General features: G+C 33.2%; 2 protein-coding genes across 2 annotated transcripts in view; both read left to right on the top strand.

Annotated features, from left to right (window-relative positions):
- Nucleotides 1-13,801, top strand: part of LOC135128056 (protein scabrous) — a 55,085-nt gene that overhangs the window by 19,450 nt on the left and 21,834 nt on the right.
- On the top strand, nt 6,656-12,065 carry LOC135128441 (ethanolamine-phosphate cytidylyltransferase-like). The gene is made up of 2 exons (XM_064055349.1): nt 6,656-7,250; nt 11,427-12,065. Exons 1-2 carry the CDS (start codon nt 6,687-6,689, stop codon nt 11,931-11,933), a joined length of 1,071 nt encoding a protein of 356 aa, XP_063911419.1. The 5' UTR covers nt 6,656-6,686; the 3' UTR covers nt 11,934-12,065.

Here is a 13,801-nt window from a genome sequence, read left to right as displayed (position 1 = left end):
AAAAATCAGGAATTTTAAAAATCTAAAAAATCAAAATCCAAAAATCCAAAAATTAAAATATCGAATAGATGGAAATGTTAAAAAACGTAAGATTTAAAAACTCGCAAAATTTTGAAAAACTGAGTAAGTAAAAAATCAAAAAAACAAAGTCGAAAATTTCTGAAAATTTAAAAATCGAAATCTTGAAAAATCCGGCAGTTGAAAAATCCCAAAACAGAGAAATCGAAAAATTCATGAATCGGAAAATTAAAAAATCGATTAATCGAGAAATTGAGAAAACGAAAAATCCAAAAATTTAGAAATGTCAAAAATTGAAAAACTGAAAAATCGAAAAGACGAATAATCGAAAAACTGAGTGATCGAGAAATGGAAATCAAAAAATTGAAAAAAAGCGAAATCGAAACATCAAAAGACCGGTAAGTCGAAAAATCGAAAAATTGAGATATCGAAATAGCTAAAGATTAAAAAATGGGAAAATTCAAAATTGAAAAATTTGAACTTAAAAAACCCGGTAAATCGAAAATTGAAAAATCGAAATATCGAAAAACTGAAAAATTAATTTCGAAAAATTGGAAAATCGAAAATTCTAAAAACGAGAAGGCAAAAAATCGTAAGATTGAGAAATCGAAACAACAAAAAGTGAAAAATCTAAAAAAAAGTTTTTTGCGCCACTTCATTCCGAAAAAATTACACCATTCTTTAAAATTCTCGGGCTTGTTAATTATCTATTTCAGTCATTGTAATTTCATAAATGTTTTGTAATATACATGTACGTAGCTTGTAAAAAACCCTGAAGATGACGTTAATATGTAATCAAGTCGAAACATGTCGTAATCAATCAGTTTCTTAATGAAAAACATCCCCAATTGAAAAAATTGAGTGAGCAATCGAAAAAACAGGCGAATACTGACAATTTGAAAATGATACAAAGCCAAGTCTCTGAATGAAATGTATAAAAATTAATACAAAAATAAATTCCATTTAACAAATCCGTAGTCTGAAATTCAATTTACAATTGTGCAAAATGTTGATAATTTTTTTTCTATTTTTTCTCCCAAAATTTTATGACGTTATATCCAATTTTGCTAAGGAAATTGACGCTTACGCTTACGCTTTTTACCTGTTGCGGATTCTTTTCTTCTTTTTAATAATACCTGGGCTTCGTTTGAACACAAAATATTGACATATTTAATTTTTTTTGATTTCTTTGATCTCCACCAAAAACTCGGTAACAACCTTGCAAAAAATTATTATTACTTCAAAAAACAAGGTTTCATACTAATTTTGTTTTTTTTCCAGATAATTAAAAATAATTAGTTTTAAACAAATTTATTTGTGGTTAAAATTTTATTCCATATTTATTATATTATATATATTTTATTTTTTTTAATGCTAAAACTTTCGGTCGTGTTTAAAGTGGTCCAAAAATAGGTGAAGTTTATAATTTTTTTAATTATAAACTATACACTAGACATAAATAAGTATAAATTAGGAGCCCCTCGGGATTCGAGTTTGTTCATTCGAAATATATACCTCTTTAAACCGATATATCTCATATTTTTAAAATTCTCAATTCCCGAAACGGCGTTGATGTCCCCCATGTATCTAAGATAGGATGAAACCAGATCAGACGCAAGCCTTAAGGCTCACAAGCAATGCACTTATCATTACAAATTTTAGACTGTATTGCGAATTCATTTAAAGCACCCCAAATTTCTGAAAAAGTTTGTTCAGAGATCTTGTGCAATATGCTAGAGTATCTGTGATATCTGCGGAAGTAATTTCCTTGTTGCGTGTTTTCTACTTAGTTTTAATTATATAACAGTTTAAATATTTTTTAAGGCTTTCGTTTTGTAGAAGAAGTATTAGTATGAATTACTGAGCTTATTTTGATTCTGGGATGCCGGAAATTGCGTCTAAATAGCTGCTTAATATGCAAAATTTATCAAGTTTGCTCAGTATGTAATTAGTACAGGATTTATTTATTCATTAGTTAATCATAGGCGATTGCATTTTGTACCTTCCGCAAAGTTCTTACCTTTTAGCCAAAATTAAATTAAAATTATGTGCAAATAAATGCGGATTTTTTCTGGCCGCCACATAATTACTTACATTTTGTTCCTATAATTATAAGCTTAATTTTTCTTTATGATTGGTAGAGTCATTAGTATTAAAAATAATAACTACTCCTAGTAATTAGAATGGATTAGAATAGAACCGCAGTAATGGATTAAAAGTTTCTGAGTCGTTCAAACATAATTAACAGTAAAACGATACTGACTTTGGCCATTCAATAATACTCTGTTGTACAGACATGCGTACAAATTTAAACTATAAAAAGTTAATAGTCAGATTCCATTGGATGTGTAATAATATAATTAAGCATATTCCAATAAAAAAAGGCAGAATCCCTTCGTTTACTTTAATCCGAGCTCCAAAGTTTGAAGATTAAAAGTTGAAGGCGCGTCGCACAGCGGGCGTCGCTTAAATAATCTTAAAATCAGAAATTTCCTGATAGATTGCAAACTTTTCATTCTTATTAGGTCAGTTTAAAGCATAATCCGAGAAAATAGCGTCGTCAGATCCACCTAATCCCCAATAAAAGCACGAGATAATAACGAGAATTTAATAAAGGTGGATTTTATCGCGAGTGTCGCTTGTAAAATTTTATTTTAAATGATGTTGCGTAATAGTTGTTTTGTGTGTGGAATAAAAATTGCGTGCCGAAGGGGCGTTCGCTGAAATTGAACACAGTAAATTATAGGGCCGGAAGGAGGAAGGAAAAAATTTGTTCCGCAAATTGAATTGAAAAATAATAATAAAACGGATACTTGTTGGATGTGCAGCGGGCGAAAAACCTAAAAGGCAATTGCAAAATTTACGCGTAATGGACGCAACAAATGTGTAATTGTTGTCGGATGTTTGAAGCATGTTATTATTCCAATTTAGTGGCTGCATAAAAAATCCAATTAATTTTTTAATGAAATCTGATATGGACAAAGGAGCAGGGTGTGCTTGGAGGTCTATAATAACCCACCGAATTAATAAGCAGGCATCCCTTTGTTGACTTAAAATTATGTCGAACAATTTCGGAATTGAAGCAATTAAGTGGACGATAGAGGATAGGCGACAAGAAAACCGATCCAAGTTCCTCTCAATGGGAATTTTTGCGGTGACTCTTCTCCAGTTAATGGAATTCTTATGTTCCAGATATTATTACGACAACATAATTCAGGACTTTCGTATTAAAAAGTAATGCCGCTGTATTACAGAGCGAACTTCCGTCAGACCTAATCATCGTCGATGTCAAGCGGAAAAGTTAATTAAATTTTCATTGAGACGCAAAATTTAGCAAAGTGTACAGTAAAATTATAAAGAGGCTTATCCCACACATTCCTCAACTTTTTGTTGAGTGATTTCTGACTGTAACTTTAATTAGAAAGGACACTCAACCAGAACACTATAAATGCATTGTAATTAAGAAACCTTGTTTTAATTGATAATAATAGTTACACGAGTTGCTTTATTTGCATCCGAAAGCCCCCATTTTTAATAAAAATAAATGAGCACAAAGTTCTAGAGAGAAGCTATTTACCCAAACTATGCGGTTGAAGTTTTAGATACATGAATGTAGCCAACAAAAGCCCGTAAGGCTTTCACAAGTCTGTAGTTTAATATACCGAATCTAGCCGTTCTTACGAGCCACGATTTAATATTAAATGAATTTATTTCCAAAACTCTTGGGAAAATATGGCTACGTTCATGTTCAATAACTCATAGTTATTCATATTGAATTGAAAAATATTTAACGCTGGGTATGTTTTATGGGTCTATACATGAATCTTATGTACAAAACAAAATGAAAGGTAAAATAAAGTTTGTCCTCTACTTATTTACGAAAAGTATAACCTTTCAACGTTTTCTGAGTTCACCTCGTATTTACAGTAGTGAGAAATTTGACATCAGGATTCCCTCTGGCACTTTTTTCCTCTACAGTTTTAATGTTCAAGTTTTGCAAATTTCCACCTCTCACAGTGGATTATGTCTACCTACTGTTTACCGTATAAATATTTTGTGCTCTATTTTTTAAGTCTGAATGAAACATTCTCTCCACCCCTGTTACACAATCTTTTCTCGACTGAACCCTGGAATATGAAAGGTTTCCTTTTTCCGTCCGTTAGCAGTTTTATTAGATACATAATTTTTGTAACTACTGGACTGATTGTTGTGAAATGTATTTTAGGAATGATAAACCGTCAACCAAGTGTTTCTGATCATATAAGTTTTTCATTACTGCACCTTGAAATTTTTATACTTCTATACGCGTGATTTATGAATCCGCCTTTGTTTTTACTTTCGAGATCTAGATTGTTGTCATTAGTATTACACTGTAGCTATCCAAGTTTGTCCCTACTAAAAGTTGATGACATCATCATAAAAAAATAAAATTTGGAAAATCTATTTAATTTTAAAATTTTTCGAAGAACTGCTTCACTGCACTTCAGGAGCGAGGGAAGTTCTTTCTAAATACGATATACAAATTTATTGAGTTTTGTTCCCGTCACTTATATACTTCGTACATTCTATATGCTGTTATAATTTTTGTTTTTTCTATTAATTCTGTTTTTAAGGCATAGTACAAAACTTATTTTTTTTTAAATGGAACACCCTGTACCGGGTGTCTGGGAAATGGCGGATTAATTCTCCGCTACGTTCTTAACAATCCGTCGGGTGAGTCTGGGAAAAATATAAAAAAAATTCTTCTCACATTTTGGTGGTTATAAAAATTTTAAAATTGGTTCTTTTGCTGCGTTTAGCAACTAAACAACACATTCATTATCACAATAACTAGTAATACAATTTTTAGTTAATATTTCTCTAGTTCATTACCATGTTTAATTATGTCATTTGCCAAAATCGGTGGTATTTTAGCAGATACTAGCCCCGCCCACCCACCCTCTCTTTTTTTAGAGGGTGCCATTTGCCAAAATCAGTCTTATCTTGCCAGCTACTAGCGCCGCCCACCCACCCTCTCTTTTCTTAGAGGGTACATCATTTGCCAAAATCGCTCTTATTTTAGCAGGTACTATCCCCGCCCACACGCCCTCTCTTTTCTTAGAAGGTATCTCATTTGCCAAAATCAGTCGTATCTGAGCAGGTACTGGCCCCGCCCACCCGCCCTCTCTTCTCTTAAGGAGTATCTCATTTTCCAAAATCAGTCTTATCTTGGCAGCTACCGGCCCCGCCCACCCACCCTCTCTTTTGTTAGAGGGTATGTCACTGCCAAAATCATTTTTATCTTAGTAAGTACTGATGGTTCACTTTTACAAAAAATGATCAAAATTTGAAAACATTACCAGCTTACTTATATGCACAAGGCTGAAGATTTAATCCGCCTTTTTCCAGACACCCGGTATAGCTTTGTATATTTTGAATGACTTCCTCTTAGGCTTTACAACCACAGTTTATTTTTGAAAATAAAAAAAAAAATTAACAATAGAAGGCTTCACAAAAAGCCACAAAAGGGTTATTTTTAACATCTGTGTTGCAACGTTTTGTTGAGAGATAAAGAAAAGTACGTTCTGTGTTGTGGTGTAAATGAGGTTAAATTTCATATACAGAGTGTTTATAAAAATAGTTTAATTGTTACAATTTTCAAATATCGATATTTCAGTTTTTTCAAATAGAACAGCTTATATTTTACTACTGCATCTTATTTTTTATTCTCTTTCTTTTTGTTGAGTATTTTCTATATTTATTTAACGTTGATAGTCCCTGCGATTTTTTACTTTTTTAAGGGACACATCCCCATATTAGAAGAATGAGGACAAAAAAATAGAGTAAAATACAATAATAAAATACAGGATGTTCCATTTGAAACAAGATTTTTTTATTAACACTCTGTATATTAAAATTTAATTTAGTTGTTACTACGACAGCAGGGCGTATCTTTATTTATCCTTCGACAAAATATTCTAAAAGAGACTTTAAAGAGAAACCTGTTGCATTTTTTTTGTGAACCCTTAATTTGCCAAAAAATTTCAAGAAAATTAGAATAACGTGGCAACGTCGCATCGAATTGTCAATCGTAAACTATGGTTGTGAAACCTAAGAAAAAGTCAACCAAAGTATGTAAATATGTGTAGATGGTATAGTTAAAAATAATTTTAGAGTCTAACTTTAGTCTTTGTCTTTTTTTCTGTCTCTGATGTGATAAAAGAAATATCGAGGATCACGCGCTTAATGACTCATCCTGTATATATTCCCCTACGATTGTTGTCTTATCATATTTTTGTCTTACTCTGTCGAATTTTTAATTTTTAAAGTGCCATATTGAAGTACTTATAGTTTTGTATCTTTATTTTCGAGTCGTGTTACTTTCATCATCATTTATCATTTCATTTGGTCTTTCTTCTATACATTGCTTTGCCTTCACCTTTTCGTTTGTCTTGAAGTGACATTTTTACACTTCTTGTTATCCATAATCCATAATACAGCGTCCATTTTTATCAAAACGGTTCACTTATTTACTGACAACATTTACTTTACACTAAAATCTAAATAATATCATCACCAATAATAATCTTAAAACTTATATTACAAAAAGTAAACTGAATTGTTTTAAATGACATTAAGAAAAAGCAGGCTGTGTCAGACAAGTCAAACATTAATCGAAAACATCCGTCATGCTCGAAAAACCCAACTTCCAAAATGGCGCCAAATCCACCAGGGTTTGGTGCGACGGCTGCTACGACCTGGTGCACTTTGGTCACGCGAATTCCCTACGACAGGCCAAAGCTCTCGGGGATCACCTCGTCGTCGGAATTCACAGCGACGAAGAGGTCACCAAACACAAAGGACCTCCGGTTTTCACTTTCGAGGAGCGCTGTAAGATGATTTCGGCCATTAAGTGGGTAGATGAAGTGGTGGAAGGCTCTCCTTACGTTACGGATTTGGAGATCCTCAACGAGCACGCTTGCGATTTCTGCTGTCATGGAGACGATATCACGTTAACAGACGCCGGAGAAGACACCTACCACAAGATCAAGGAAGCTGGGCGGTACAGGGAGGTCCAGCGAACCCCTGGAATATCGACCACGGGTTTAGTTGACAGGATTTTAGCCGTGGCGGAAAAAACGAATCGGAAGGAGCTGGCGAAGTCCCCGTGGACCGGTTCCAGCAAGTTCCTCCTCACTGCGGGAAAAATCGTCCAATTCTCACAGGGAAGGCCGCCGAAGGAAGGAGATGTGGTTAGTAGAGTCCAGTTCGGGAAAAAATGGGGTGGCGTCTTGAATGTCTCCAAATCGTGTGTGTCATACTCAAGTTATAATTTTTTACTATTTTGAATTATCTCGGATTTGAGAAAGGTTCCGATTAAACACTTTGTATCGGTTTATTTGCTTCACAGCCAGATGTGATTCCACTACGACTAAAACACAGAGCAATTCTGCGATATGTTCTGTTTTCCTGAACAGTTTTTAATTAAGTTTTTTATTGTTCTGTTTGAATCCTCATTCTAATGTGATGTGTAAAGATAACGTAAGGAGCGTGAAGAGGATTCGCTGCTCATATCTGTTTAACGTAAAACGCTAGTTTAATTAAATTTTAGAATTGCTTTACCTGATTAAATATAATTTGAATTGGAGACAATCTAATAACGACAAAATTGAGGGTTTTATTGGCAGACCCTTTCGTAACGACAAATAATTAATCCTAATTAGCATTTTTAATGAATATTTGGAATATATACCGGTTGGTGATTCATTATAATACACAGGACACAAATTTAAATAAACAGCAATATTTTCTGTTGCCTTTTCATTATCTTCATTTAGTTCTTAAATAACGCAAGAATAAAATTCAAAAAACGAACTATTAACAGCTATCGAGTAGTCACACAAATTGATTTAATTGCCTACAATAGGGACTATTTTACCAAAGAAGAAACAATGTTAATACAGCAAGAATTCAAGCTATAATTTCTGTCTTTCAATACTTGGTAACAAATTATGTAAATACAAAAGAATTTGATGATAAAAGGAAAATAAAATTGTTGATAATGTTATGTTACAGAATGCGCAGAATAAAAATATTTCGCTGAAACAATTTCGGAATACATTTACTTTTAAGAGTAAAAAACAACAACCAGAAATGAATTCTTATAAATACAAAAAACATCGGCAAATATTTGTGGAGAATCAAGAACAAGGCTGAATCTTGTAAAATCGTGATGGAACGTGCAAATAATGATTTTATGACACTTATTTCTCGTATTTTATTAAGAAACGAATGTAAATTTTCGTCAACAAAATTATCGATGCTGAAGTACCAATAATAAATTTTTGTTTTATAAAAACTTATCCAGTTCAAAGCAGTTCACTTAACCGATACCCTTTATTTAAAATTATGGGAGGAAATAATTAAGACATCAAATCAAAGTTGGCACCAACATTGGCCTCCAAGGTCCCCAGATTTGGGTCCAAAGGATTAATTCTATTAGAGTTGTTTGGACGACTTTCTGGATTTGGGTAAAACTTACACAGATTTGGAAGAGTTGAAAGCTGCTATAACTCAAAGATCAAATCAACTAGCCTGCGAAGATTTAGACAGAATAAGTAGAAATTTCGGTTATTTCATATTGTTTTTTTTTGTATTTTTTTCTAAATCGGTGTTTTTATAGTCACATTAAGTTATAATCGACTATCTTACTGTTTTATGAGTTGGTATTCCTGACTAGCATAATTCAAAAATTCGACAGAAATTATTTATCACAGCGGAACGATTTTCATATTATTTGTAAAATTTCAGCTGTTGAAAGCATCCAGAACGATATGGAAAGAACAACACAATTTTGTTTCTTTTTAATTTAAACTTTAAACTTGAAATTTGTCAGAGCTTGGTGTGCGAATATTGGACAGTAGCTTGCACGTTTACCAACTACAGCTGTCAGAATAAGTATAAATTTTTGTTTGGACGATTTGTTTTACGTAAGGACGCTACATTTTCTCACTAGAATAAAATAGCATAAAAAATGTTTTATAAGATCATTGTCAGTGTTCTTTGTAAAAATTCGCCGCAAGCTGTTTGTTTTACAATCCTGAACTCATATGATAATAATGAACCTTATAAAACATGTTTTTTAATATACTTTTGCGCTTCAAAAGATTTATTTCTGAAACTCTCTATGATTTATTTATCTTGTATACTCAAATTTCATCCTAATCAAATTTTAATTGAATAAATTTGTTGCGTAATGATAGATAATAAGTCTAAAATAATTTAATGAAGCTAAATTGACAATTATTTGATTAAATGGTACTTCACATGACTAATTATTATTATTATTTATTAATGATGATTTTTTAAGAACGGATGTCAATAAGTTTTTGAATTCTCTACAACTTTTCCCTCATCGAATTTGCTATAAAATCATCAAGGGAAAAAATATTACCGATTATTATTACTATAGGTGTAAATGTTCTTAATCCATGGGCACCCTTAAATTTTTGTAATATGTATACTCTCTGTGTGTATACATATGGGTGTTAATAAATTATTTACAACTAGTGAGCTATGAATTCAGTTATTAAACTTAAATTAATGCTAAACTAATTAATTTGTCAATTACTTGTCAAATTTTTAATCAAATTTTAACGTTTATTTTTTTAAATACAAAGGATACGTAAAAATGTGGACTACAGAAGAACATAAATTTATTATCGAAGCCCAAGAAGGCCAAGAGGTTGGTAAAGAATAATGATACTGAATTTTTGCCGTCAAAAAACTGTATTTTTCGGAAGCTAATTTTTTTTTATCCAATCGTATTCACGATCCTCGAGATGTAAATCATTTATTTTATTTATGGAAATTTCGGAATGCAGTTTTGGCCACTATTTTCGGCTTTTTGAACTCTAGGCACTACCCAAGAAATATTATCGACTTTTTTTGGTTGGAAATGAGGTACAGTAAAAGCATTTTTTTCGAAAAAATATTCTACTGTACCTTATTTCCTATAAAAAAAGTTTCGGGTATCTACAGTTCTGTAAGCTGAAAACAGTGGCGAAAACCGCGTTCCGAAATTTCCACAAGTAAATGGGATATCAATTTTTAAATATACGTAGTGAAACATGTCACCAAAATGCAAAAATAAGATGATAAACTGTTTAAAAAATATATACCGGGTGAAGGGGCTAGTAGCTGCTAAGATAAGACTGATTTTGGCAAATGACATACCCTCTAAGAAAAGAGGGTGGGTGGGCGGGGCTAGTGGTGTCATTAATGATGTGTACGCATTGATTCGTTGCTTCGATTTTATTAGGAAATTGATACAAAAATCTCAGGAGGGGCGTCGTCCCCCTGCCCCCCTCTCCTGGGCTCCCATGTATGTATCAAAACCAAATCACCAGCCTGTATATTTTCAAAGCTGCATAATAAATCTTTTGACAACAACAAAAAAGGAGTACTGTCACAAGTGAAAAACAAAAAGAAACAGAAATATGTGTTTAATGTATGCATTATGAAAAGATGAAAAGAACTAAAACGCTTTGTGCAAACTGAAACATCGCATATTCAGTAAGATATAATCACGTTTTATGGGGACATTAAAACATTAAAGGTGTCATTAACAGCATCATTATCTTTATCAACATCTCTGTTGAAACATATACATCAGTGTTTACTTACCCCTTTATCATGTTCACTTGTTCTATCGTCTTCAGCTGGAAAGAGTGTTTGTTTACCTGAATATAATAAATTAAGATTTTCCTAACAAGTGAAATATGTAATGTTTTTGGAACTTTTAGTGTAGAAATAGGAGGAATTTATTAACTTCTCCACAAGCTTTTTCCTCAAAATTGATTAAAAGGTAATAAATCTGAACAAGTTAATAAATGCCAAGAACTTCCACTCACTTTCATTTACATGACGCGAGTCAAGATTGTGTACGAAATATAGGCCCGCTGTATCTATTTTTTTAACGCATTCAGATGTATCGATCGTATTCCGTAACGTGAAAGAAATTGATGACGTCATTCCATTTTTTCATAAATCACCCCACAAACTTCTCCATTCCCGCACAGTCGTAGAGAAATTAGTTTCGTTTGCATGAAAAAGTGGAAATGTACGACCACAAAAGATCATTCCAAATCATATAGAGACACAAAATCCCACTGGTCGCATAAAAACTGCCTCGAAAAATAGTAGATTTTACGTCGCACGTACTTTTATCAATAAATCAACTGCACCAAATAATTTTGTCATTAAAAACTATGTGTAATTCGTGAAACCTTTTTCGCTCATTCCAGTGAGTCAAAAAAAAATTCGTTCCCATGAGTCAAACTACTCGCACTAGTTATATAAATAACTAGTTTGTGCTCGTACATTTTACTTCGTGTGGTCGCAGAGAAAATTAAAGTGAAGTCCACTAGGTGGTGTACGTGGTCGGCGCGTTCGATCTGTTCCACGTGGGGCACCTCCACTTCTTGGAGAAGGCCCGGGAGCTGGGGAATTACCTGATCGTGGGGCTGTACTCGGACCAGGTGATTAATCGGTATAAGGGCGATAATCATCCGATTATGACGCTACATGAGCGATTATTGAGTCTATTGGCGTGTAAATATGTCTCGGAGGTGGTGATAGATGCGCCGATGGCCGTTACCAAAGACTTAATGGAGTGGTTTAAAATTGATGTCGTCGCAGGTGGACGTTTTGGAGTGGAAGACGGAGCAGACTCGGACGATCCTTATAAATATCCTAAGGAAGTGAGGAAATTTGTTGAGATTAATTCCGGGAGTGATGTCACGACGGAAAAAATTATCGAGCGAATCGTTAAGAATAAATTAGAATACATGGAAAGGAACGAAAAGAAGGAAAAAAAGGAGCTTGACTTGATTAACGAGATGGAGAAGAAACAAGAATGGAAACAGACGAGCTGAACAATTCTATTATACAAATTATATTCGAATTTACATTTTTTAACTGTAATTTACTTATAAGGGATGGGCTGTTGCTGTTACTTTATATTGTACCGCTTTATTATTTTTATCTAACCGTTGACTTATTTTAACTTACTTGCTTCAATATATGAACGCATAGGATGTTAAACGTGTTTTACCTCAGGATTTTCAAATTTACCACTGGAAATTTTCTGCTAAATATCTCATTTATTTAATAAAAGGTTTTCCACTATCCACAAATCAAATTTGGGTCGACTTTAATAATAGAGCAGCTGAATCGTTGCTTTGCAGCAGTTTATCGACAGAAAAGTTCGATAGTTTTGAACAAAACCTTTTAGTCAACATTTTATAATCCGCTAGTCAGCAACTAAGTACTTAATCGTATCTCCTTAAGCTTTCTATGGATAAGAGGCGCATCTTATGTGTGGCATTTTCTTGAATCATTACTCGCGAAACATTTGCGGTTTCCCCACAATTGAAACGAATGAGAGAGCATAGTCTTGATTATCGTATAATCATAGACGTTTGCGTGTGCTTTGAAATAGATGTGTATAGACTGTTTTTTTTTTATCGAAATTGTAAATTTCATCAACGTTCGAGTATTTGGGAAATATTTCAGACAAGTTAAATATGCAATGGATCGTTAACATATGCAAAAATATGCAATAATTAATCTACGTCAATCAATTTTTAAAAAAGATAACTCGGATATATACCTAGTAAAGCATTTAATTTGTCATATCAAAAGTACAGGATATGCAAATTGCATATAATCCTCTTTCTAGTGATGACATTTCCTCACTATCAAGATATAAAATTGTACAATACTGGCGTCCATATACACATACAAAGTTGTAATAAAATAGGGCTGAAAGTTTTTTTTTATGTTTTCAATTCATTGAGTGACTGGTGCAATTTTCAAAATTACAGTAACATAATGAGAAAAGAGCATACGTAAGCCACCTTGTGCAATCCTTTGTTCATATTCTGCAGACGCGCTAAAAACACCGGCTCCAAAAGTGCCGCATGTGGGGAAGCAAATTAGTAACTAAGCCGTGACAGAGGAACTCAACTCTTTTTTATCCTTTGAGAGGTAGTTGGCTAAAATGATGAAAGGCACAGCTTCCATCTATGTAGGCTCATGACTAGTAGTTCGTAAACTGTTACGACCGGTTAAGATCAAAGAAATGGTTCGGAAGTTTTGATAAACCCTGTCCACACCGGATTCACAAACAGGTCGCGGAATAGAATGATGGTCTACAAAAAAAATCGAAGGATCGTTTCTACAAAACATCTTGCCCCAAGTACTCAACAACGTCTAAGAAAAAACTAAAAGCTATGAGTTTTTTTATCAAGAGATTGGTGCTTAGAGAGCTTACATTTTATAGCACGGTAGGTCCGGGTTCCGGGAATGTCTTGTTAAACAAGCCCTGCTTTCAGCCGACGATACAACACGTTACTTAATTAGATCTTATTCTTGTTCGCTTAAATCTGAATTGTCAGAAGAATGGTCCTGCGAAAAATAATGACAAGTACTTCTACATTTTCCGGGTTGAGTTTCGTGCAATTAAAAGGAGCTTGTCTTTTCTACGGCATCGCTGAATCGCCAACAATTAAAAGTATTTTTAAAATTATAAAACTATTTTGGCTATCAGCTTGTGGTTATCTCAATAATAAATTGATTATAAAAAAAAAACTCGATATATCAGCATCCATAATTAGGTGGGACGAAAAAAATATTTAAACTTTGTTTGTTTGAATAGAAACCTGTTTAAACTCGTTTCGAAGCACAATTATTTACGACAATTTTTTGTATAATGGTTGGAATGCTACGAAGCTTTGTGGTG

The sequence above is a fragment of the Zophobas morio genome, unplaced genomic scaffold (assembly GCF_036711695.1).
Source record: "Zophobas morio isolate AGI-343-1 ecotype UQ-CSIRO unplaced genomic scaffold, CSIRO_AGI_Zmor_V1 ptg000012l, whole genome shotgun sequence".
Classification (NCBI taxonomy): domain Eukaryota; kingdom Metazoa; phylum Arthropoda; class Insecta; order Coleoptera; family Tenebrionidae; genus Zophobas; species Zophobas morio.
This window is presented reverse-complemented; position numbering and strand designations above follow the sequence as displayed.

Coding starts and splice junctions, on each gene's coding strand:
- LOC135128441 (XM_064055349.1), top strand. CDS start 6,687: ATGCTCGAAAAACCCAACTTCCAAAATGGCGCCAAATCCACCAGGGTT. Junction 7,251..11,426: donor CGCCGAAGGAAGGAGATGTG/GTTAGTAGAGTC, acceptor GAAGTCCACTAG/GTGGTGTACGTGGTCGGCGC.